At 35.9% G+C, this 26,622-nt stretch overlaps 2 protein-coding genes and 1 non-coding gene across 9 annotated transcripts in view; 1 reads left to right on the forward strand and 2 right to left on the reverse strand.

Moving 5' to 3' along the window:
* Window positions 1-1,906: 1,906 nt before the first annotated feature.
* On the reverse strand, window positions 1,907-2,978 carry LOC111075964 (60S acidic ribosomal protein P2). Its single transcript, XM_022369514.1, has 3 exons — window positions 2,868-2,978; window positions 2,255-2,695; window positions 1,907-2,046 (listed from the first exon to the last, which is right to left on the reverse strand). The coding sequence occupies exon 2, from the start codon at window positions 2,692-2,694 to the stop codon at window positions 2,350-2,352; it is 345 nt and encodes a 114-aa protein (XP_022225206.1). The 5' UTR covers window position 2,695; window positions 2,868-2,978; the 3' UTR covers window positions 1,907-2,046; window positions 2,255-2,349.
* LOC121404974 lies at window positions 2,128-2,208 on the reverse strand. The gene has a single exon (XR_005968299.1). It is a non-coding gene; the product is annotated as a small nucleolar RNA Me28S-Am982 (small nucleolar RNA).
* A 118-nt stretch (window positions 2,979-3,096) lies between the features above and the next one.
* LOC111075963 (dynamin) overlaps window positions 3,097-26,622 on the forward strand; it is an 89,338-nt gene continuing 65,812 nt past the window's right edge. For 4 of the 7 annotated variants that reach the window (XM_022369508.2, XM_022369506.2, XM_022369507.2 and 1 more), the window contains exons 1-9: window positions 3,864-4,065; window positions 5,964-6,037; window positions 6,125-6,881; window positions 13,416-13,532; window positions 13,583-13,811; window positions 13,868-14,025; window positions 14,091-14,197; window positions 18,144-18,337; window positions 22,618-22,737. In XM_022369508.2, coding sequence (XP_022225200.1) covers window positions 3,920-4,065; window positions 5,964-6,037; window positions 6,125-6,881; window positions 13,416-13,532; window positions 13,583-13,811; window positions 13,868-14,025; window positions 14,091-14,197; window positions 18,144-18,337; window positions 22,618-22,737 — 1,902 coding nt within the window. In that variant the 5' untranslated portion in view covers window positions 3,864-3,919. Of the gene's footprint in view, window positions 3,186-3,639; window positions 4,066-5,963; window positions 6,038-6,124; window positions 6,882-13,415; window positions 13,533-13,582; window positions 13,812-13,867; window positions 14,026-14,090; window positions 14,198-18,143; window positions 18,338-22,617; window positions 22,738-22,823; window positions 22,924-26,622 lie in introns of those variants that run through there. The other 3 variants (XM_022369511.2, XM_022369512.2, XM_022369513.2) reach the window with 3 other exon arrangements.

Here is a 26,622-nt window from a genome sequence, read left to right on the forward strand (position 1 = left end):
CTCTGCCGCTAAAGCCTAGAACTCAGATCCGAAAAAACACCTCGTATTCGTATGAAACCGATAAGAAATTTTGTAGGTCAAAATCTGTTTTCTAGGCTCTGTACGGAAGGCAGTACTCAGATACAAACCATACAGTAAATAGATGTGCCAGTTCATACAACGATCGTGTCGCAGCTGAGTTTTCAGCGTACGTTCCCAGGTCTTCGGCTCTGGGGCCGACCGCTCTCGGCTCTGGGAATGACCGCGTTCGGCTCATGACGTGACACGAGCCGACGGACAGCAAGCATGTATGTGTGTAAGTGTAACACTTATGATTGTAAGCAAAGAATAATTTTTAGCTGCCCTGCAGTATCAGAAGTGAGCGATGACAAATGTCAACTACGCGTCATTCAGGATTTTTTCTCTGCAATGCGACAGACGAGTAGAATATGAAGTCGACGTCGCGATCGACGCGTCGGTCAACCCAAACTCCTTTTCTCTTTGTTTCTTTCTGTTACGACGCGTGCCGTAACAGAATTCGGTTTTGCCGTCGACGTCGATAACGTTATTGGAATTTTGCGGTGAAAAGTGAGACGCGGTTTTTATTATTTTGGGCAAAATTATAATCACGTAAGTGCAGTGTTTCAGTTTCAGTGTTTGGGGGGTGTTTTGTTTTTGGCGAAAATGCACTGATGATCTACCAGAGCTGATCCACTGAGAACATTGTTAACTAATAGAACAGATTTTAGAAATTTTGAATGGTAATATGTATATTAATTAACCCATCTTATTTCAGAGGCGATTCAGTTAATGTGCCCGGAATCAGCACGTCGACCTTACGAACATGAACACATCAATAACACTAACAAAAAGGTTCTGTGGAAAAAAAAGAGCACTGAACAAAAATGTAAATCTAAAATTTTATAAGAATATAAAAAGAAAATCAATTTTGTTACACAGAATTTACACATGCATTTTTCCTCAAAAAAACCAGAGTTTTAAGTAAGATACATCGCTTATAAATGCATTAAATTTTAGGGAAATTCATCACTTATTAGTCGACTAGTGATCGATGCCAATATCATCACAGTAGATCGTATGGGAGGTCATCGCTGACATATGCGAGCTGCATGACGCTAGCATCGAGATTTATTTAGTCGCTTACACATCGCTGACCCGTGATGAAGGGATGTTCCGTTTTGTTCCGCACAAACGCACTGAAAAAATGTGAATGTGTGCGGCCGACCACTGCGCTACAGCAATCATCTCCAACATGAGCTCACTCATCTACGTCTTATGGGTAAAATGCCCGGATACAGTTTGTTCGTGAACATCCGGCTAAGAGTCATAATAACTGCAGGGTATTCTCTCATATCTTAATTTGAATAAACACTTTAATAGAAAAGGACATGGACTATTCGGTGAGATAGAAAGTTTTTTCAACAGACATGGCCCAAACTGAGCCAACATGTTTTTAACCAAACCTGTATTGTTGACAAGATTATATGCAATACCCTAAACATAAAAAGATCTAAGTAGCCTAGAGTGACTATTAAATGATAATATAGAGAAATAAAATAAACTGCATTTACACTTTCTTCTATATGTAGATATATAAGTATACTATTATAACTAAATGCGAATTTCACGTCAGTTTCCCTTATAACGTAACTATCCGCATTAAAATTATCTAGATATACATACATTAAGAAAATATCTAGTTTTCCGTTTTAGAACTCGAATTTTGAGAAAATATGGTCTTTTCTTACTTTACATACACATGTAAGATCCCAATTCAATGAACACAAAATTCAACAAGAGTTCTTAATATTGGTCAATAGATCGCACTCGAATATACACATATGTACATACATTACAGAATACGTATCAATTTAAATTTTAAAAGTTAGAAATACAAAACATCTAATTTGGTTTATAAAGTTTTAACACTGCAGATTTTATTTCTTGGAAATAAAGGACATTGAGCTTTTTAAAATGTAAGTTTTTGGGTTGTGAAATAAATTTGGAATCGCAATTGTACAGCTGCAGTTTCAGATGGCGACTGATCTGCAACAAAGAAGAGAAAATCGGTTTAAAAACATTGTAAAAAGGAGTAGATGTTAATAAAAGAACTGTTGAAAGTGGCGGCAAATGATCAGTGAAAACTTGTATAGCATCAATGCTTTTGTTCAGTCGAAAGATGGTGAAGTTATTGGTTCATCACACCTATTTGCGTCCACTTAACAAAACAAAAAATATATATTGTTTGACGTACCGTAGAGAATTTTTCCGTTTTGTGATATAACTTTATGCTATTGTACGTGTTCTGCTTTATATACGACTTTTAAGTAGAATGTCAACAAAATCAGTTTACTCGAAGAGAGCGAAGCCCATATCGTCATCCTCAGATTCGGAATCTTCCTTCTTCTCTTCTTTGCTGGCTTCCTTTTTCTCACCAGCACCTGGAGCTGCTGGAGTACCAGCAGATGGAGCAGCAGTTACAGCGCTCCCACCAACTGGCATCGAAGACAGCTTTTCACGTCCTTCCTTGATCAGATCTTCAATACTTTTGCCATCGAGTTCCTTTATCACCTTTGATAGACGCTCATTGTCCACTTCAATACCGACAGAGCTGAGAATTTTCTCAAGGTCTGCATTAGCGGGGGCTTCCTTTCCGCCGATAACAGCCAACAAGTATGCAGCCACGTAACGCATTCTTTAAATAGAAAATATAGGTATGTATAACGTTTAATATGCGTAAAATTTCTACATTTGTATATTTAATCCTAATTATCCGCAAGCATCCAAGGTTCTTCTGATTTGATAATTAATTCAAAAGTTTACAATTTATTTTCTACATCTTTTCTAACAACTATTAGTTTACTTACTTTAAGTCTTTTAATTCGGACACGAAACGTGAAATGCAAAGAAAAACACAACTGACGCCTTCAAGTTTTCAATCGAAAAGAACTGTGCTGTCATTTAGCTCGAGCAAGTCACTTCCGATTGTTAAAATTGACAGATATCGTGTCAGCTGATCTAAATACATCACTGCACTGCTGATGATGTAGGTGGTGTTTTGTATAAAATCAGGGTGGTATTTTCGATAAAATTTAACTATACTATCGTACCAATATATGTAGTTCTTACATCCCTTATTTTAGTTGAAAAAAACCATTGGACGATTTGGGCGGCGGCGGTCATCAGTTCGTAGAGAATTTTATTTTGCTCAAGTTATCTCATGTGGTTTATGTGCAAAAAATCCAGTTGCTTATACCCAAAAATACCGAATATTCGTTTAATCAGAATGGGTTCAAACTATTTTAAATTTATACACTATCGCTTGTTACATTCAGTTTGCACTTCTATTGAGTGTTTTTTTTCCTGTGATAATATTACATTACATGCACACACATGTGTATATAAATTTTCATAAATGTGTATTTGAATTTAAACTCAAACCTCAATCCTGAAATTTTATTTGTTTCAGATATTATATTTTTTTCATTATTAAGACAACATTTACAGTCGTGTTTATGGGTTTACGTGTCATTTTTACGTGAGGAATAATAGCTGTGTATTGTCAATATTCTCCATACAAAATATTGGGCTTATAAATAATTCATGCTTAAAAAGTTTGTTCTCTTTCATTAATAATAGCACACACTCTTCAGTACTGGCACTGCCTGTTATAGTAAAATAAAAGTATAATAGTGTGAGTGGAAGAATAGATTATTCCAAATCTCATCGAAATCAATATCCAAAAACAACAAGGTTCACCTAGTCTAGAACAGAGGAGAACGGTTATACAGACAGGCGTAGGCGTCTCCGTTGCGCAGCGACGTAGAAGCTATTAATCCATAAACTACGATTTAACGTTATAGCGTATATAAGCCCGATTCCGATACACCAAATCCAAAAAAAACCCCATTTTTTCACTATGGACAACTTGATACCTATTGTTAACAAGCTCCAAGATGCGTTCACATCGCTCGGCGTACACATGCAATTGGATTTGCCGCAGATTGCCGTTGTTGGTGGTCAATCGGCAGGAAAGAGTTCCGTGCTGGAAAACTTCGTGGGCAAGTAAGTAAAGCAAGTGCCGTAAACATATACATTTTGACATAAATATAAGAAAAAAAATAATTAAAAAATTGCGTCGATACTTTTCAATCCTCCTAATACAAAATAATATGTTGTCCGATTCTCATTAAATTTTCCTTTATTGTTAAGGTCTCGGGACCACATGTAAACAAACTAACTATATCAAACAGATGGTTCTACGAAAATTCAAATTTGTATCGCATGCGTGAATACATACATATGTATGTATATGTATGAAACTCTAAAGCAGTTTTTTAAGGTCAATACGGAACGAAGTTTTCAATCAAAAAGTTAATCGAATAATAGTTCGCTTAATAAAGATGTATGCGTTGAAAAGTTATATATATGTACGCACGGAAAATCCTGAAGATTACGCTATTTAAAGGGGCTACAAAAAAGGTATAGAAAAGTAGATCTAGAGTTATTTATTCGACTTGGTAAACTTTACTTTATAAAAAAAAGAGAAAAGAATAAAACCACTGTAAAGGTATACAAATTCATGAGATAACAATGTACATAAGTATGTTTATTTATGGTTTTAGAGCATTTGGTGAGCAATCAAACTTCTACATATAATTTTATTATGTTTGATTGTTTGTTTTTGTCAGTTGTTCTAGTGGTACTTAAAAATAGTAAGATGCAAGTAACCAGAAGAGAAGTGTCTTTGTATTTTTGTGACATAATTCCTAATTGTTTAATTATTACGATAAAGCCGAACAGTATATCTCTCGCAATAACTCTGCCTTCCCTTTAGTTGCACCGAATTATTCTTTTATCTATCGACCTGCGCGCTCTCTCATGTTCTCTGAATATTTACAAGACACAATATACAAAACGCCCCAAAGCTTGCTTTTTGGAAAAATCGATGCTCTTGTGTAAAAATAAAGTTTTATACTTTTCTACAAATAAATACTAAAACTCAAAATGATACATAAAAAAATCTCTTTTTTTTAATGACCATTAACTTGAACATATGTGTGCAAAATATGTAACGGGCTTCACATGAAATAAAAATATATATGTGTATGTATGTACATAAAGAAAAGAAATATCGACATCCATATGTCCTACCTACTTTATATCTACACATTCAAGCGGTAAAAATGGTTCACCAAATATATCTGGTTACATAATATGTATGTACATAGAATCAGAATAGCTTGTTTCAGTTTCTTTTCGCATGCGCATATGAATCTATGCGAAAATTCCTTGAAACTATGTACATACATATGTACATAAATATATATTTACATAAAAATACGTATAAATATATATCGACGTATTGCTTTTACATACTATAGTAACCTTTTTGGATATGCTGTCAGAGATTGTTTTACATATGTATGTACATACAAGGCGTTTAGCAGACGAGTACTTTGATCCAACAAATAAAAGGCGATTGATTCAACCGATAGTATAGTCTATAAAAAGGCAGAAAGAGCCCAACCAAAATGGAAGGAAGCAAGCGAGCGAGCCGGTTGAGAAAATTTAATAATGAAGACAAATTTAATATAATTGAGGCAGTCGAATGAAAGCCGATTATATAAGAATTATATTTAATAATTTTATACCCGGTACTATTTATATTTATTTATATTAAGACAAAAAACATGTTGATCGCATTTTTTTCCCGAAAGTAAGGATTTAACCAATCATGGGTTTCTGCCAAAATATGAACCATTTAAGAACATGTAATTACACAAATAAGATCTTTTGGTAATCTGTATTTTTGATTATCTTAAAAACAAGAAATTATTTGTGAGAACAACTGTTTTTTGTTTGGTGCGCTTTAAATGCCAGTGATAATATTCATTTTTCTTTAAAGTTAAAATAAAATATTTCTCTCGCTCAATACACAGAATATTTTATATATTTCGCAGAGATTTTTTACCTCGCGGATCCGGTATTGTCACTCGTAGGCCTTTGATATTACAGCTGATCCATGGAGTTACCGGTAAGGAGTTTGTAAAATAATCTACATACTTAATATGTAATGCGTTTGTTGTCTTTTGCCGGTGTCTTGATTTCAATCTGCCATCAGAATATGGAGAATTTCTTCATTGTAAGGGTAAAAAGTTTTTAAATTTTGATGAGATACGAAAGGAAATCGAGGATGAAACGGATCGTGTTACTGGTAGTAATAAAGGCATCTCAAACATTCCTATTAATTTACGCGTTTATTCGCCTCACGTACTCAACCTAACACTGATTGATTTGCCAGGCTTAACAAAAGTGGCAATCGGTGACCAACCTGTGGACATTGAACAGCAAATTAAGCAGATGATATTCCAGTTTATTCGCAAAGAGACATGTCTAATACTGGCCGTGACACCAGCTAACACCGATCTGGCGAACTCAGATGCTCTTAAGCTGGCCAAAGAGGTAGATCCACAGGGTGTGAGGACCATTGGTGTGATAACGAAACTTGATCTCATGGACGAAGGGACAGATGCGCGTGATATCCTAGAGAATAAGCTGCTTCCCCTGCGGCGCGGCTATATTGGTGTTGTCAATCGTTCACAGAAGGACATAGAGGGTCGCAAAGATATTCACCAAGCGTTGGCCGCTGAACGCAAGTTCTTCTTAAGCCACTCTTCATATCGTCACATGGCTGATCGACTAGGCACTCCATATTTACAGCGAGTTCTTAATCAGCAGCTAACTAATCATATACGCGACACATTACCTGGATTGCGTGATAAATTGCAGAAGCAGATGCTAACCTTGGAGAAAGAAGTCGAGGAGTTCAAGCACTTCCAGCCAGGCGATGCCAGCATCAAGACAAAGGCTATGCTCCAGTAAGTTTAAAGTCATTGTAAATACGATTCGATATATGGATCTTACAAAACATAGTCACACCCATAGTCCATATCATTATTTGTATTTTCTATTTTATTACGATGTTTTATTTATCGTATCTTCTTTCTTCGAGACTAAGAACAAGTAGGAAAATCTTAATCTTTATTTAGAGTATAGTCCTACGCTGTAAGCTCGGTCGGAATGTCTCTTCGCCGGAGTTTTGTATGGCTAGTGTGCCAAGTTAAAGACTGCGAAAGTCTTGAAGGGTCTGAAGCTTGACCTGATACTTTGCTTTCACCTTGGCAATTTCATCTTTAACTGGATTATTTTTAAATTACTAACGCAAGCATTGATGGGTTTGAGATGGGTTGAGATGAGAACTGCACTGTAAAAAAGTGAACGAACGTTTATAAGCCAATGGAGATTACTAGCTTTAAAATTCCGTACAAGGGCGAATCAATAAATCCGAGACTTTTTGGATTAGAAACAGTTTTTTTTTATACACAATCATTGTATTTTTCAACATGGTCTTATTTTAGCTCCATAAACTTTTTTTTTAGCATTTATCCTCTTAAAAAAATGGATTTGTGGAGGTCCTCAAAATAGCCTTTTTTGGGAGAAGACTTCATCATTGGACTCAAATCTCATTCCGCCAAACCATTTTTTCAGGTTTGGAAACAAGAAATAGTCACTCAGGACTAAATCCAGTGAATAGGGTGGGGGAGGGAGCAATTCGTAGCCTAATTCATGGATTTTCGCAATGGAAACGGCACATGTCTGCGCCCGTGCATTGTTCTGGTGGAAAAGATTTTGTTCTTTGCCAAATGCTCATTTATTTTTCAAATCTTCATTAAATCGATCCAATAAGTAGGCATAATATTGGCCATTGTCTGTTTCACCCTTTCTGAAGGTAGTCAATGTGGTTAATACCGCGAGCATTTCAAAAAGCGTTCGCCATGAATATTGACTCAAAAAAAAACACTTTGGCCTTCTTTTGCCTAGAATAACCCTGAGGAACCTACTGTTTTGACTGCTTTGGTTTTTGTGTTCTGGTGGATCCACGGTTTTCCCACGTTTACGAAACGGCGAAAAAACTCTTCTTTATTGTGGCTAAATACTCCAAACACTCCTTCGAAGTTGCTCACGAGTTCGTTTGTGGTCGATTGTGAGCAAACGCGTCAGCCATCTTGCGAAAAGCTTTCTCATACCCAAGTGATAATTCAAAATTGAAACCACTTAGCCATGTGGTTGCCTATGGCTTCCAGAATATCTTGCAAATTCAATCTCCGGTCGGCCAACACCACATCGTGAATTTTTTTAATTTCTTTGGGAATAAGACCATAACTAAGCGTCCAGGATGTGCGGCATCGTTTGTGCTTGTACGGGCACAAAGTCCTACAGCAAACCACTTTATTACCATTGAAATCGATAGAGAAGCTATACCATAGTATGTATCAATCTTTTCCTTGGTTTCAGTGGTGGACTTTTTCCGCAAAAAATTATTGCCATATTAATTAAGTGGCGAGAAATTCAAAAGGTCTCCGACTTATTGATCCGCCCTTGTAGATTTCTCTTCGCTTAGATGTGTTACCTCCAAGTAATCCTTCTATCCAGATAAACACCAAGGTATGTTACTTCACTTCGGTGGTGTGTGGGATGTTGATGTTGTTCAGATATAATGGAGGGCAAGTTTGTCTGTTTATGGTAAAGGTGACATGTTTGCACTTTTGCTATTTTACATGTATGCGCCAGTCTGCTAGCCAGTTTTCCAAGGCCACAAGATGAGATGATAAATGTTCCGTTGCTCTTGTTGGTTTGTCGGTATATCTGCTGTGTAGACGATATACAGTGTCGGTCCAAGCACGCTACACTGGGATATACCAGCTTCAAGTGGATGATATTCAGAGAGGAAATCATTGCATCTAACTACGAAAATTCTTTGCTGGATGTTTTTGAAAATATTTTATGGATGTTCTGTGGAAGTAACATTTTGATTTTGTGAATTAAGCCATTCAGACACAGTCGAAAGCTTGCCGACATCCAGAAAAATAGTAGAGCAATCCTCTCATCTTTCAAATGCATTTCGTATTTTAGAGATTATCCGGTTTACTTGTTCAATGGTTCCATGGCTTCGCGAAAAAAAATTTGGTGCATTGGGGTAGCACTGTTGATGTGTAGGTGTAGCTTCATAAGATTCAGGAGCTGCTTTTCAAATATCTTTGATAGTCAAGGCAGGAGACTTACATATATGTATGTCTATATGATGATGGCTGGGACTTGTCCTTTCCGGCTTTATGGATCATTGTGATGACAGATTTCCCCATTGTTGAGGATAATAGCCCCATTTTATTATGCTTTTGAATATAATGTTGAGAAAATGTAATGAGCAGCTCGGAAATTCTATCATAACACTACCCGACACCATTTCGCCGCTTCGAACCAAATCAATTTTTGGTATTTTTGAAAAGCATTTTTCAGAAGTAGCAATTTTTTTTGTTTCACAACTTAATTACCTTACCTTTGTTTTTAATTGACTTAGCCATTCTGAAAAGCTAGTTTTTGCACCTATGTATATATTAGACCAGTGCTCGGCACGTATACAGTGACACGTTTTAAAGTGCGCTTGTGTGTGTGTGTAGGTGTAGCAAAAACCCGAAGATGCCTGCGACCGAAAACGTTTTATGCTTTACATTGCGACAAACGATTTGTAGTAAAAGTTGCAATTATTTAGTGCTGATACTTTCGTGTGAAATAAAAATTTAAATAAAATAATAACAGACAACATAATAACATATGACGCATTGCGCATCGCCATTCATATTTTGGATAAAGTAAAAGTTTTGTTCCCAATTTGCATTAAACATGTTTTCTCACAGTGTTGCATCATTTCTTGCATTAGTCGACGGTTGAACACAACTGATCTCATTTTCGTTATCGCTTTGTGAAAAAAACGAGATAACAAGAGCCGAAGTCACATTGCCGAAGCCACACGAAGCTGCTTTTTGCTGCTTTTTGATATTGTACGTGTACCGGCAGCGAAGCAGCAGCGCCACTTTGTGATTTTAGCTTACCGTCTGGGAAATATTAAGCTTTCAAATGCGAAAATTCGGATTTTTGTGCGGTATTTTTTTTTTTACGAAATTTTGACTTTGAAAACTCAGGAAAAGTCGAAAAAATGTATTCTGTGTCCTTATATTTTTTGTGTTTAGGTGCACTAATTAAGCGTCGTTGAAGGTTTTTATACCCGTACTCAAAAAAGAGTTAAGGGGTATATTAGATTTGTGGTAAAAGTGGATGTGTGTAACGCAGAGAAGGAAACGTTTCCGACCCCATAAAGTTATATATATTCTTGATCAGCGTCAATAGCCGAGTCGATATAGCCATGTCTGTCTGTCCGTCCGTCCGTCCGTCTGTCCGTCTTGTTGAGCGCCTGGATCTCAGAGACTATAAGAGTTAGGGTAACCAAATTTGGTTTCCAGACTAATGTGATATCACACTGCTACACGTGTATTTCAAAATTTCGCCCCACCCCCTTCTGCCCCCACAAAGGACGAAATCTGTGGCAGGCACAATTTTTAAGATACGATAAAACTAAAAACGCAGTATCGTAGAGAATGCCCATATCTACCAGATTGCCGAATCTGAATTAGATCGGATCATAATTATAGGCAGAATGAAAAAATTAATTTTCAGATGCTTCCCCTGCCCCCTCCGGCGAACAACAACGTAACTCATTTTCCTTCTCGCTCGCACACTCTGCAGCGTTTAGTGCACGAGCAACCCCTAGCGGAGGAGATGTAGAATCTAAATGGTACATGTAGAATATACATGTTAGATGTATAATATAAATAGTATATGTAGATGTAGATAACAGATGTAGCTAAAAAATGTAAAATTTTTTTTTTTTTAATTTTAAATAATTATATGCTCAAAAATGTATATGCTGACGGAGTACGGGTATAAGTAGAGTCGCGTCCCCAGAAGCGACTCACACGTTCCTTCTCGTTTTGTATTAAATCTATCAACCCTCCGAAAATCTCATTTTACAGCTTGAAACGTTGCTGTCCCAACGTTTTGGTCCCTTTCATAATCTTTACTCAGAAACTGAAGCTCATATATCAACAAAAAACATAACGTTGACAAGAAAATTGAACTATCTATTACAGGATTTTTGATTCGTGATGATTGAAGATATAGCGTATCAAAGTTGAAATTTTCTTAAATTTTAACAGTTTCTGCAACTATAGCTTCTTAAAAAATAAAAATGTTCCAATTTTGCTACATGTAAAATTAGAAAATGTCAAAAAAAAAAAAAATTAAAAAATGGGCCAGTGAGGTAAAACGATAAAATGTGATTTGGCTTGGTCAACCAATTTTAGCCCCACTGGTTTTATATAGATTTAAATTAACAATACCTTAAATGACGTTGAATTAATGCACATATACACAAAAAAACGAGAAGGAACGTGTGAGTCGCTTCTGGGGACGCAACTCTACTTATACCCGTACTCAGTCAGTATGTAACTTTTTGAGCTTATGATTTTTTAGAATTTTGGAATTAAAAAAAATTTGACATTTTACATCTAACATGTAGATTATACATGTACCATTTAGATTCTACATGTACCATTTAGATTCTACATCTTCTCCGCTAGGGGTTGCTCGCGCACTGAGCGCGGCAGAGTGTACGAACGAGAAAGAGAATGAGTAGCATGCCTCTTGCAGGGTGAGGCGGGGGAAGCAACTGAAAATTAATTTCTTCATTCTGGCTATAATTATGACCCGATTCAGATTCGGCAATCTGGTAGATATGGGCATTCCCTACGATACTGCGTTTTTATTTTTTGCGTTTCTTTAAAATTGTGCCTGCCACAGATTTTCGTCCTTTATGTGGGCGGAGGGGGGCGGGGCGAAATTTTGAAATACACTTGTAGCAGTGTGATATCACATGAGTCTGGAAACCAAATTTGGTTTTTCTAGCTTTTATAGTCTCTGAGATCCAGGCGCTCATCGAGACGGACGGACAGACAGACGGACGGACAGACGGACATGGCTATATCGACTCGGCTATTGATGCTGATCTTGAATATACATCCTTTATGGGGTCGGAAATGTTTCCTTCTCTGCGTTGCACACATCCACTTTTACCACAAATCTAATATACCCCTTAACTCTTTTTTGAGTAAGTCCGTCTGTCTGTCTGTCTGTCTGTGTGTCTGTCTGTCCGTCTTTTTGAGCGCCTAGATCTCAGAGACTATAAGAGCAAAGACAATATAAGTATAAGATGCGTAACGCCATACGAAATTTCTGCACACGAATTTTTGATGCTGGCTCTAGAGCTGGCTCCAGGCTCTCTTGAAATTTTTTAGAGAGAGAGGGAGCGCTCTAGAGCCAGCCGCTCTCTTGTATGCATACAGCATACGAAGGCACACGAAGTTGGTTCTTTGCCGATGCGATAGCCGAGCCGAGTCGTCGCGACGACTGTATGTGTGCACATGCATACGTTTTTTACAGCGCTGTCGAAATATACCCTTCACTTTATAAGTGTAAGTTAATTTTGCAAGACGCTTACCACCCCAATATTAAAAAACTGTTATATTGTATATGTATATCCCTCCAACTATAATTTATTTTAAGATGCTACATTCGATAATGATGATCGGATATACATATATAAAAATACATAATATATTTAATACATGAAATTCCATGAATCACATTGGAATAATTGCCATTAGGGTATTCAGGATGCGACGTATTCAACGCCGGTATAAAATTTCGTTTCTCAACTCATAAAAAGGTTTCCGTCTCGAAAATCGTCCGCTTAGCACAAGTACGCACACATACGCACTTGCTGTTCTGTGTGTACTTACACATGCAAGCGGATTCTATTTTTAGATTCGTACGCTCTCAAATTTGTGCGAGCGAGATGGCGCGAATTTCGTCGCTGGCCGAAAAATTGTCTTGCATATGGCAATTGAAATGTATGAGCGTTACGCATCTTATACTTTATATTGTCTTTGATAAGAGCTAGGGTAACCAAAGTTGGTTTCCAGACTATCACACTGCTACAAGTGTATTTCAAAATTTCTTCCCGCCCCCTTCCGACCCCACAACGGCAGGCACAATTTTAAAGATACGATAAAACTAAAGCCAAAATGAAGAAACTAATTTTCAGTTGCTTCCCCCGGCCTCCTCCTGCATGAGACCAGCTACTCATTTTCTTTCTCGCTCGCACACTCTGCCTCGTTATGTACGCGAGTGCCCTCTAGCGGAGGAGATGGAGAATCTAAATGGTACATTTGTAATCTACATTTTAGATGTAGAATATACATAGTAGATGTATATGTAGATAACAGATGTAGTAGTAAAATGTAGAATTTTGTTTTAATTCGAAAAATGTGCATACTGACTGAGTACGGGTATAAGTAGAGTCACGTCCCCAGAAGCGACTCACACGTTCCCTCTCGTTTTCATTAAAACCGTGCTTTAACGGGATGAATTAACAGACGATCTTTCTCATGTCTATATAGAATGATACAGCAGCTTCAGTCTGACTTCGAACGGACTATTGAAGGCAGCGGATCGGCTTTGGTCAACACAAATGAGCTCTCTGGTGGTGCCAAGATCAATCGCATCTTTCACGAGCGGTAAGCGTCCCCAAAATATTTATACAAATATAACTCTTCTTTCGGTGCAGTCTACGCTTCGAGATTGTTAAGATGGCCTGTGATGAAAAAGAATTGCGGCGAGAGATTTCATTCGCCATTCGCAATATTCACGGTATTCGCGTCGGTCTTTTCACCCCGGATATGGCTTTTGAGGCTATTGTGAAGCGCCAAATAGCACTGCTAAAGGAACCGGTAATCAAGTGCGTAGATCTAGTTGTTCAAGAACTTTCTGTTGTCGTGCGCATGTGCACCGCTAAAGTAAGTTAATTATATGTATATTGGTTTCAAACTAACTTATGTAATGTTTAAAACAGATGGGTCGGTACCCACGCTTGCGTGAGGAAACAGAGCGCATTATTACGACACACGTACGTCAACGCGAGCATAGTTGCAAAGAGCAAATTCTCCTTCTTATCGATTTTGAGCTGGCTTACATGAATACCAATCACGAGGACTTCATTGGTTTTGCCAAGTACGTAAATTTCGTATGTTTACCAACTCTAGACATCTGAGTTATTTATCAATTTTTTTTTACAGTGCTCAAAATAAGTCTGAAAACGCAAATAAGACAGGCACTCGTCAGCTTGGCAACCAAGTTATAAGAAAGGGCCACATGGTGATACAGAACCTTGGCATAATGAAAGGTATGTTTGAACATCTCTGAATCTGAGGGTTATATCTGAAGTACTGACTGAATGCTTATAGGTTGCTATTTAAGTTTCAGGCCTAATTATGAAAAACACAACTTAGTTTTCTGAAAATGGTTTTATTGTTTTGAACAATATTCTTCAGGAATATGAAACCCTACTTTTAAAAATTTAAACCTATTTTCACAGCACTTTTAGCACTCAGAAGAAAACAGGCCCCAATCAGCCTCTTTCACTTACAAACATCCATGCCGTCGAATTTTGATTTCTTTTTCGATTTTATATACATATTTATACATCCATGATTCGTCACCTACAGTGGTGCTCATAGACTTAAGCCACTACCATAAACTGTTTTCTTAATAACTTTTTTGAAAATATTTATTTTGGCCTGAAAATTTTACATATTGCAACACGGTTATTTAAGCAGCTGATCACAGTAAAAAATGACAAGTAGGAATTCGGGGGTTCCCAAAAAATTTACTAAATGTCAAAAAGGAGTATTGCGCTCTGCTCATATACTTAAGCCACCTTGAGCTAAAATCGTCAAACTTGTGTTTTTTCCGGGAAAGTTGTGCTAGTTATTTTCTAAACTAAAATATTGAATACTAAATACGTTTCCCAAAACAATTTGACCGCTATGGCTAAAAATAAAAATACAAATCCGCCGAAAGAAAGCTAATTTGGGAATATTACGAAAAAAGCATAAGTATTCTACAAATTTGTAAGACTTTACATTTTTCGCGTGGCAAAATCAGAAATGCCATTGCATTTTATAAGAAACATGGAACCTGGGAAAATATTCCACGTGAAAAGCCCAGTAAAACCACTTTAAACGACGATAGACGGATTGCCAAAATCAGTAAAGCCGATCCGTTCTTGACTTCGACGCAAATCAGAGGTCAAATGGTGGCAGATTATGGCGTGAATGTGTCAGCTCAGACCATAAGAAGACGGCTAAATGAATTCGGGTTATATGGACGCATTGCCCAAAAAAAACCATTGCTGTCCATTAAAAATGTTAAAAAGCGCCTTCAATTCTCCACAGGGCATATTCAAAAAGGTCCCAATTTTTGGAACATGATTGTTTGGAGCGACGAATCCAAGTTTAATGTCTTTGGGAGTGATGGTAAACCATATTTAAGACGTCCTCCCAACAAACAATTGGACCCCAAATACACGAAGAAGACCGTTAAACATGGTGGCGCTTCGATTATGGTCTGGGGCTGTTTCACCGCATTGGGCGTAGGTCCCCTAGTGAAGATAGAAGGCATTATGAACGGCGAAATGTACAGGGACATCCTTATTAACAATTTATCTGGAGAATATGCCGATAATTTGCCACTTGCCTGGATATTTCAACAGGACAACGACCCGAAACACACCAGCAAGATAGTCAAGTCATGGCTTAACCAAGAGGCAATCAATGTTTTGCAATGGCCACCGCAGAGCCCCGACTTGAACCCTATAGAGAACTTTTGTGGAATTCTTAAACAAGTCGTTGGCCGAAAAAAACCAGCAAATAAAAACGATTTGTGACGAATTTTGCGAGAAGAATGGAAGAAAATCACCCCTCAACAGTGCGCACGTCTTGTGGATTCAATGCCAAAGCGTTGCTCCGCTGTTCTTAAGCAGAAAGGTCATCCCACTCAATATTAAAGTAAATTTATTAAAAGTTTAAGGAATATTGGGCAAATTTGAACTTTTTCAACCATTTTTTTCCAGGTGGCTTAAGTATGTGAGCAGGACATTTTGGAGATGGTCTCAGATTTTTTAAGTTTTTCGTTGAATATATATTTTTATAACTGGGTTATTCTTCTATTAGAACACTGATATATAGAACTAATGTGACACAAAAAATTGGAGCTGTGAAATAACAACTTTTCTTAACAGCTTTTGAAGCACCTAGATCGTATTTTTGTAAAATTTTTAAATTTTGTGTGTTCTCTCGCTAACAATACTTTTTTACCACGAGGTGATCATGGAAAATCGTATTAATGGTCCTCATACTAATGCCGAAGGATACCTTAATCTCGCAGTATGTGACATGAAGATCTTGCTCTATCATTTCGCGCACAGTAACGGCACAAAAATTCATCTTAAACTACCTATATCGATACCAGTTTTTGTACATTGGCAATGCATGGTGCTTCATCAATAAAAGTTGAACTAAGCTGATCTAAGCATTCTTGGATTAAAAATTCATTTCAAATATGGTAGAAAATCATGACAAAGACATTTACGTGTCTAAATTAAAATTTTTGCCTTTGATGAGTTTTTGATTTATCGTTAATCGATATCAAACGTGGTCGTACATGAAAAAGTTGTATGTATGTTTAATCCATAAAACTCCAAACTTTTTGTACAAATAATTTGTTCCTAATACGACTAGAAGTGACCTAGGCCAGAAAAAGAAAAAATAAAAAATAGGCCTGCTACACAAGGTGGAACTGGCAAAAAATTTCTCAATTTGCTATACTATAGCAAGTACTAGCATCGCGCTCATTTTGGTTGGATTGAGGTAGCCCCTTCAGTATTTAAGCTGCCCATGAATATTCAAAATACCCAAGACGCAGAGTGCAACATAAATAAAACAAACGTCCATAGCCACAGTGCTGAAACAATGCAAAATCATTATCCGGGATGAATGAACTATGACAAAAACATTATCTTGAGTCATTGAACATAACGCGACCAAACATAACTTAAAGAAATATGTCTGGTTTCCCGGCCTGAAATTCTTCAAATAATAGCCACTGGCGCAAAATAACGTAATTCCACCATTTTTTGCTATTTGCATTGCCCACTGCATATAAATAATATAACCGCGCATAATTACTTACGGCAGCGGCCGTTCTTTCGTCTCTTTATATCTCATTCTTCTACTGCAGCTGAAGCATCTATGTTGTTCTCTCGCATTCTCTCTCTCTATCTATCGCTCTTACTCGGATCAGCAGCAGCCCGAGCTTCTATCGCTTCATTATCACACTCACGTTCTACCGTCTTGATCTATCACTAATTTTTCTCGCATATTGAACAGACCCTGCGTCTTCAATCGGCATCGCTTTGATTTGATCAACCGGCACATCTTGCTATCTCTTTCGCTACACCTATACTCCCCATATTTCGCCTACTTATAACAAATAAATTGTACACACATAAACTATATCGAATCCGCTCGACTTCTTATTTTACTCTAAATCAACAGATAGTAAAAATGCTCGCTAGCTCAATAATATGAAAACCAACAAAAAATTATTCAGGGGGACTCTGTAACTCAATGCATGTGATGACACACAAACACTTCATTTCCCCACGTGCAACGTACGCCGATGAGATAAGCTTGAAATTATCGCCACTATATCGTAGCAAAAACATGTCTAATTAAAGGGACATTCAAGGGATTCAAAGTTTTTTCTGAATAAAACTGCAGGCTTTTTTTTGAAGCTGTGGCAATCTGTGGCAGCCACAATTTTTTAGATACAAAAAAAAAAAAAAAAGATCGCAGAAACATAGAAAATGACCAAATCTATCAGATTGCCGAGTTTGGTACAGATCGGATTATATATATAGCCAGAATACAAAAATTAACTTTAACCCCCACCTCCTCCAGCTCATTCTCTTTCTCGATCGCACACACTCTGCCCTGTACAGTGCGACCCCTTTCGCAGAGAAGATGTATGATCTACATTTCAGGTGTAGAATAAACATGTTAGATGTAGATTTAGATAACAGATGTAGCAAAAAATGTAAAATATAGAATTTTACATAAATCATAACCTCACAAATTTATGTACTGACTGAGTACGGGTTTAAAAGTAGAGTCGCGTCCGAAGAAGCGACTCACACGTTCTTTCTCGGTTTTGTTTATAAGTAATGCGTATAAGTATGCCTATGTATTTGATGCCTGACCAATTGATAACATTTTTATTTTCTTTCGCAGGTGGCTCGCGTCCTTACTGGTTTGTGTTAACATCTGAGAGCATCTCCTGGTACAAAGATGAAGATGAAAAAGAAAAGAAATTCATGTTGCCATTGGATGGTTTAAAATTGCGTGATATTGAACAGGGCTTTATGTCAATGTCTAGACGTGTTACCTTTGCTTTATTCAGTCCAGACGGACGCAATGTTTATAAGGTTAGTAATTTTTGTTAGTATACAAAAAAATGAACTCCAAATGATAAAAAAAGAAGAAAAAAACAGAGAAAATATCAAAATCAAAACAAAAATAATTTGTTGAAGGGGCACATCTACCCAGACGCCCGAATGAAGGCAATTTGGTATGCATTTTTCTATGCATTTTCGTAGGTATTTAGTGTATATTTGTTTATTTACAAATATTCCATATATGTTAAAAACAATTATTCGCAGTGAACAACACTACAAAATAATGTAATGTTTAATGTAACACTATAATTTATATAGTGTTTTTATTTATTATTTATTTCCGCACAAGCTTGTGATTTTCTGATTTTCAAATAGTGATTTTTGGTATAAAATTTAGATTTATTTTTACAGTAAAAAATATACATTCTTTTCACAAAAGATACTGATATACATATATAAATAGTTTTCTATTTTTTATTTTTTACCCTAATGAAATTCACCTTCAAATATTTTGTAAAGATAAAACTGCAGTTATATATAAGGGTTTTGTTAGAAGTATTTATCTGAGGTATTTCATTCGAAATTTTGGTCTCACCTGTTATGAAGATAACTTAGGTGCAACGAATAAATCTACATATTTCATAAAACTGGACGCGAGCATAGTCATCCCCACCCAATATATCCAAACAAAATACCCAACGATTCATATAGTTACTATGGCAGCTATGTTACTGAGTTAACGTTTAAAAAAATTATCTTAATAAACAAAACAAAATTGTTCTCACAATAACTTGTAATTTGGCCGATTCCTTCCCAGCTGTCTCATGCTTGCACATTGCTCGGGTTCTAGAAATCGCGACACCCTAAAAATAAACTAGCCTATATTTCAGTCAGAAACCTAAGGATGTGCTGTATTTCTTTTTGTCACATTTTTAAAAAACATAAATTTGAATCGATTACCAACTGATAACTACACCATTAATTTACTTAAAATCTTAAAAAAAAGTTTATTAAAAGATCAGTGAATGACATGACTTTATGACTTGCGGCCTAAGTAAAGCTTTAGATGAGAACAGTTTGACATTTTAATTTAACTTAACGAATATGCTTACATATATGAAATTCAAAACATGAAATTTCCGATACCTAAAAAACAATAATAAAAAATAAAAATCAATAACAAATAAAAAAAATTAAAAAAAAACAAAATACAAAATAAAAAACAATAATAAAAAATAAACGAGAAGGAACGTGTGAGTCGCTTCTCGGGACGCGACTCTACTTATACCCGTACTCATTCATTTTTGAATGACATCAAATTTAGATTCATCGCTAAATATGATGGTGTTCCATTGCCTTTGAGTCCAAGACATTCGTTTCCGAGACCATTGTAAACGCTTCTTCTTTTGACGAAGCGTAAGCAATGGTTTTTCCTTGGCCTAAGAGTAATTTAAGCTATTAAGTATGTAACATATATAATCACTATACATACTTTATAGAACTTATATCCAATATCTCGCAACTGCAGGCGCGTCCATTCACGCTTCGCACTTTTTACGATTTTATCAGACCAATCGGAGGCTACATTTTTCAAACTTTGTCGACGATCAGACCTCACAATTGTGGCCAGGGTTCTTTTGTCACGAGATGTTATTGCCGATTTTCGGCCTCTATTTGCGATATTATTTTCAATATTGCCATTTTTCTTAAAATTGTTTACAATGCCTTGAACGGACGACTTAGCCAGATTTAATTGCTTGGCTATTTCACCAACAGTGTTCCCCGATTTATAATAATCAATAACTAAACTTCCTATTTCGTTGCAAATCGGCTTACCACGTGCCATCGTTGCTAAACTTTGACTAATTTGAAGCAATTACACATTTCTTACATTCTGCATTGTATGACTGATTCCAGATTATGACTAGATAGTGAATATGTTACGCTGTTTGCTTTTGTTTTGATCTTCTTTCAATTTTAAGCTAAGCTAACGCACCGTACGAATAATTAGTGGTCATATTTTTCTTATCAGTTAAGCAAAGCATTCAAAGAAATGTTTGTTATTATTGTTGTTGTTGAAGTACAACAAAACTTTTTGTTTTTTAAGGTTAAGAGAATAAAATGATCTTTCAGAGAAAAATAAGTTCGCATGTGTTATCTACATTAGTATTGAAAATATCGTCTGTTAAACATAGCATATGGCTAAAAAAGCTTGCCGTACAAATTAATAGTGGTCGGGGCTCGTAATTAAATAAAATAAATAAAATTTAAAAAAAATTAAATAAAATTTAAAAAAAATTAATACAATTTAAAAAAATTAAATAAACTTAAAATAATAATAAATATGAATAAAAATAATAACACAAGGGAACAAGGCTTTTGTTGATTAAGAACTGAATGTACCAACCCTGTACTTGGTTTTTTCCTATCAGATCGAGTTTTCGCGATAAACCGTTATTTCCAAAATTAAGGCCCTTCCCTTGCATATAGTGGGCTAATTTGAAAACGGTTAACCGCATTCAGCTAAAAAAAATCCAAAACTCGCCAACAATACTGTTTTCAAGTCGTGTCTACATTGATTTTGGATTTGCCCAACACATTCAGTGATATCGTTGCAGTTTTGAAAAATAATAATAAAAAAAATAGCCACAAAAATCACAGTTTTGGTCTAAAAACATTTACTTAAACATATTTTATATGGGTTAATATTTATTTCATTCCAATCGGTAGTTCAAAAAGAAAGTTATAAGTATTATAATGTACTTGTAACTAATCAAAACATTTTCTTTTATAAGATTTTCTTAAATTAGAATTATTTTGTTTAGAGATGTATTGTACATAGGAAGCTACTTTAACATGATTTTTCATAAAGCTAATAAAAGCACAATTGCCAATTGCCACAATCCCAGCTAATAAACTTAACTTTGGAATTTTTTCTATTTTTCAACCATTACTGAGCCATGTTTCCTAAACGTTTGTTAAAGTTTTTCACCAATTTGAGGTCGCTGGTTTCAAATCTGATCTCCATTTTTTCCATCAGATCGCGTTTTTAAGTTACAGTTATTAAAAGTATTTTTAACTTTTTTCCAAAAATTTCAAGTTCAAAGAGTCATAACTTTACTCCTCATTTGGCTATTTAAAAACTAGTTATTTTTTCTTAATAATGTAACTGTAAGCTTTGCAAAACAATTAAATTAAATTGCTGAATGAGGAGTAAAGCTATGACTCTTTGAACTTTTGTTGGAAAAAATTCAATAATACCATTAATATCTGTAACTAGAAACCCGATCTGATGGAAGAAAATGGACATTATATTTGAAATCAGCTACCTCAAATGAGTAAAAAACTTAAGTCAGTTTTCAATCAACACACAAAAAGTTCAATTTTGTTCCCTTGTGTAATAAATAAATACAAATAATAATATATCAATAAAAAGTATAATAAAAAATAAAAATAATAATAATAACTAAATAAAAATAATTATAAATAAATACAAATAATTATGAATAAATATAAATAATTATAATAAAGTAATAAATTAAACAAAAAATTAAAATAAATTAAATTAAAACAAAATAATACAAAATGGTAAAAGCATAAAGATTTAACAAATTTTCGAAATTCAAAGCTCCAAATATTTCAAAAATATACATAATTTTGATTATTTTAAATTTTTTAAATTTTTTGTTTGTTAGAAAGTGTTATGTAAGCATTTCATTTATGTTGAAATATTTTCGACATTCTTATGAACTAAAATAAAACGATAATATCAAACATTTTAGGTAGGTGTGCCCACTAAATTATTTTTGTACAAAAAATGCAGAAGTTAAATGTTCATTATTTTCTTTCCTCTGTTCAAATTCGTTATTAAAATTTGATTCTTTTGACCAAATAGTCGGTCAAAGATTTCGAATATTATTTTTTTGTATAAGATAAAAATTACTATGTTTTTATCAACATTTGGGTCAAATCAAAAGCCAAGGAGCTTGCCACGCCTGGAAAGCCGCGCTCGCAAACTCCTTCTGCCTTTTTGATTTGTGTTATTAGATCTACATTAAAAACACGAAGAACAAACTAATCGGCAATTCATGTCACATCACGCTAGTTATCATCACACAACATGACTTACATGACTCAAATTAAACAGAGACCAAACCTAATGAAAAAAATATCTACTTCAGCCACTTGTAAAATGTACTCATTTTGTTGTTCCATTGTCCATATGCTTCGAAAAAAAAAACCTATCATCCATTTGTTCTCTGCGCTTGGACGCTTCTTTTTTTTTCTTTACGCACTACACTGATTTTTAGGACTACAAACAACTGGAACTGTCTTGTGAAACGGTAGAAGATGTGGAGTCGTGGAAAGCTTCCTTCTTGCGAGCTGGCGTTTATCCCGAGAAACAAGAAACCCAGGAAAATGGGGACGAGGTGCGTATGCGTAAAATGAATTTGTTTAAAATTGGTTTTAACACACTCAGGAAAAATCGATGTGTCTTTATATTTTTTATGTATAGGTGCATTAATTAGGCGTTGTTTAAAGTATTGTTCATTGAAATGTATGGATCATGTGAGCTCAGCTGTTTCTCCATAGTTTTTTAAGAGCGAAGACTTTTAACGAATTTTCTGAGTTTTTAAAGTCAAAATTTCGTAAAAAATACCATCATTTTCGCATTTGAAAGCTTAATATATCCCCAACGGTAAGCTGAAATCACAAATTTAGGTCTATTTTATAGATAGATTTATCAGATACTTAAGTTATGTGAAAAAAAGAGCTGCTTCTGAAAAAATAAAATAAAAAATTAAAATGTTTTGTTAATCCTTAAAAAACGAGAAGGAACGTGTGAGTCGTGTGACGCGTTTATACTTTTATCCTCGTACTAAGTCAGTATATAAATATGTGAGCTTATGATTTATGTAGAATTTGACTTTTTTTTTTTTTTTTTTTTTTTTTTGTTGTAATCTGTTATCTACATATACAATGAAAATGTTGATTATGCATACACAATGTAGATTCTATATCTTCTTCGTAAAGTTCGTGCATTGCTCAAGGCAGAGTGTGTGCGAGCGAGAAAGAGAATGAGTAGCGTCAGCAACGCCGGAGAAGGTTAGGGGGAAGCAACTGAAAATTAATTTCTTTATTCTGGCTATAAGATTCGGCAATCTGGTATATATGGTCCTTCTCTGCGTTACACACTTCCACTTTTACCACAAATCTAAAATACCCCTTAACTCTTGGAGTACTGGTATAAAAAGTTCTGCCATAGAAAAAAAATAGGTTTAAAGCGCCAAAAATATCAAAAAAGTTGGTTTGGTTCGAAGCGGAAAAATGGTGTCGAGTAGTTTAATAATAGCTCGATTCATGCCCAACCCGTACAGTCTAAATATGTATTATTGCCAGCATGAACAAATCAATTTGCAGTGGCTACGCAACTCTGTTCCTCGGGCTTACTTTCTCTCTCTCTCTCTCTCTCTCTCTCTCTCGCTCTCTCTCTCGCTCTCTCTCTCGCTCTTGCACACTCTTCCTCGTGCAGTGTGCACCCTCTGTCGAAGGGCTTAGCTTTTGAAGCACCACGATATTTTTATACCCGTACTCAAAAAAGAGTTAAGGGGTATACAGATTTGTGGTAAAAGTGGATGTGTGCAACGCAGAGAAGGAAACGTTTCCGACCCCATAAAGTATATATACCCTAGAAAATGGCTATAGTGCAGATTTGTCAATTTCTAAAAGAATAGCTCCTGTTGTTGAATATACTACCTATGTTGTGCTCAGCTCTATAAATTCTCGTCTTGAACTCCATCTGTGGTACCGTTAGCTTAAATAAGGTCAAAGTCGAGCTATACGTAGAAAACGGTATAGTCTCATGTTATCATGTTTGAGAGTGGCTGTGTTAGCTCGTTTAGAAAGACAGGGATTGATAGTACGTAAAACCAGCATCAAACCACGCAAATACATAAATGCGTAGTGAAGCCCGTAGTACTGAATTGTGAGGAAGAACAGGAAGGATCAAGGAATGAATACCGGCATAAACTGTCGAATCGCTTCACTAATGAATGACATCGAATACTACCAATTAAAAGATCCAGTGGTTACCGCATAATCGTCGCCTGGTCCAGTGCCAACCACAGCAACCGGACAACGGCACGCGTAAGTACAACCGAAGACTGATGAGCTGCAACAAAATCAAACAGAACTGGATAAAATCACCAGCACGTTGAGCCAAATTGCACGAAAATTGAACCTCACATCAAACAAATGGCAACCCGTATAACGGCATAAATGCGCGCTGGCTTTTATGAAAAACACAAGTTGGACGTCGAATTTGAAAATATAATAGTGATGAAAAAAATCAATAGCGGCCAGCGCCTCAAATCTGGGGGATCCCGTCCCACGACAACTGTCACAAGCGGAACCTGGCGGTGGATCGCTTATGATTGGGCTGCCAGTGTAAAGGCAAGTCCCAAATGTTTTGTATCCGGCAATGAATTCTCAAGCCTATACAACATAGATAGTGAACTCTGCATTGTGAGCCCCATGGTGACCAATGGACTCCAGCAAGTAATGCACCGATCTGCCCGGACTACAATGGTTTGAGACCTACAACATCCATTGATGAAGTGGCCGGCAATGAGTCCGGACTTAAATCCCATTGGGATCTGTGGGGCATCCTACAGCAAAAGTTTATGCATGTACAAGGCAGTTCGATACCTTGAAAGATTTAAAAAAAGCTATCCTGCAGATGGGCCAAGATTGAACTACAACCTACAAAACTGGCAGGATCATCCCCAGGCTGCAGAAACTTCAGAGTAAGGCAACCTATTAATTATTAACAGGTTCATTTCTAAATACTTTTCCTGGACATTTCGTACAAAATATGTTTGCTGTTATAACCTAGTGAAACATACAAAACTTTTTTTTTGGTATTTAAAAAATATGTATGGAATTTTGTTATGCCTTTTTGTTTTGTAGTTATAAGCAGCTAACCAAATAAAAATATAAAATAAATAAGAAAATGGTGTTGAAAAAAACGCCTTTTAAAGCAGTGCACATATAGCCATTTTACTAAGGTATTCTTGATCAGCATCAATAGCCGAGTCGATATAGCTATGTCCGTCTGTCCGTCTCGATGGGCGCCTGGATCTCAGAGGCTATAAGAGCTAGAGAAACCAAATTTGGTTTCCAGACTCATGTGATATCACACTGCTACAAGTGTATTTAAAAATTTCGCCCCGCCCCCTTCTGCCCCCACAAAGGACGAAATCTGTGGCAGGCACAATTTTTAAGATACGATAAAACTAAAAACGCAGTATCGTTGAAAATGAACATATCTACCAGATTGCCGAATCTGAATCAGATCGGATAATAATTATAGCTAGAATGAAGAAATTAATTTTCTGTTGGTTCTTCCGCCCCTCCTGCCAGAGACCCTTACCTATCTCTTTCTCGCTCTCACACTCTGCCGCGTTCAGTGCGCGAGCAACCCCTAGCGGAGGAGATGTGGAATCTGAATGGAACATGTACAATCTACATGTTAGATGTAGAATATACATTGTAGATGTAGATTGCAGATGTAGCAAAAAAATGTAAAAATGTAAAATTTTTTTTATTCTAAAATTTTAAAAAATCATATGCTCAAAGATGTATATACTGACTGAGTACGGGTATAAGTAGAGTCGCGTCCCCAGAACGTGAACACATTTCTTCCCACGAAATGATCATGTAAAATCTTAACGATTGACGTCATACTAATGCCAAAGGATACCTCAATCTCACGGTCGATCTTTCTCAATCATTTCGCGAACAGCACCGTATTTTGTGGCACAACAACTAATTTTAAAGGACCTTCACGAAATTCGTCGTGTAACGAAGGCAGCCCACGATTGATATTTACCTTAAATTTAAATGTATTTGAGTTAATTCTAGACTTCATTCCCCGCTCTCTCTGTTCCTACAGGTGGGTCCATTTACCATAAAAGTGAGGGAGGGAGCGAGTAAGAAGAATCGGGGAAGAATCTTGAATATTCTCAATTAAGCGTATTGGTCTCTGGCTACGAATTGAATGTATTAAATTGTTGGTCGTTTACTTTTTATATGAAAAATGGTATATATAAGTTACATAAATTATGTATGACGTATTTAAGCAAAAACTTTTTAAAAATGTTCCTTTTTTATATGTCTACACATAATTTTGTTGTTTTTTTTTTTTAGCTATACATATTTTTTTCGGAATTACACCAATTTTTGTATCCATTCCAAAAATATGATTTGTCGATGTCGTCAAAATAGCCTCTTTTTTTGTGAGATGACGTCATCTT

This window comes from Drosophila obscura, unplaced genomic scaffold (genome assembly GCF_018151105.1).
Source record: "Drosophila obscura isolate BZ-5 IFL unplaced genomic scaffold, ASM1815110v1 contig_58, whole genome shotgun sequence".
NCBI lineage: Eukaryota > Metazoa > Arthropoda > Insecta > Diptera > Drosophilidae > Drosophila > Drosophila obscura.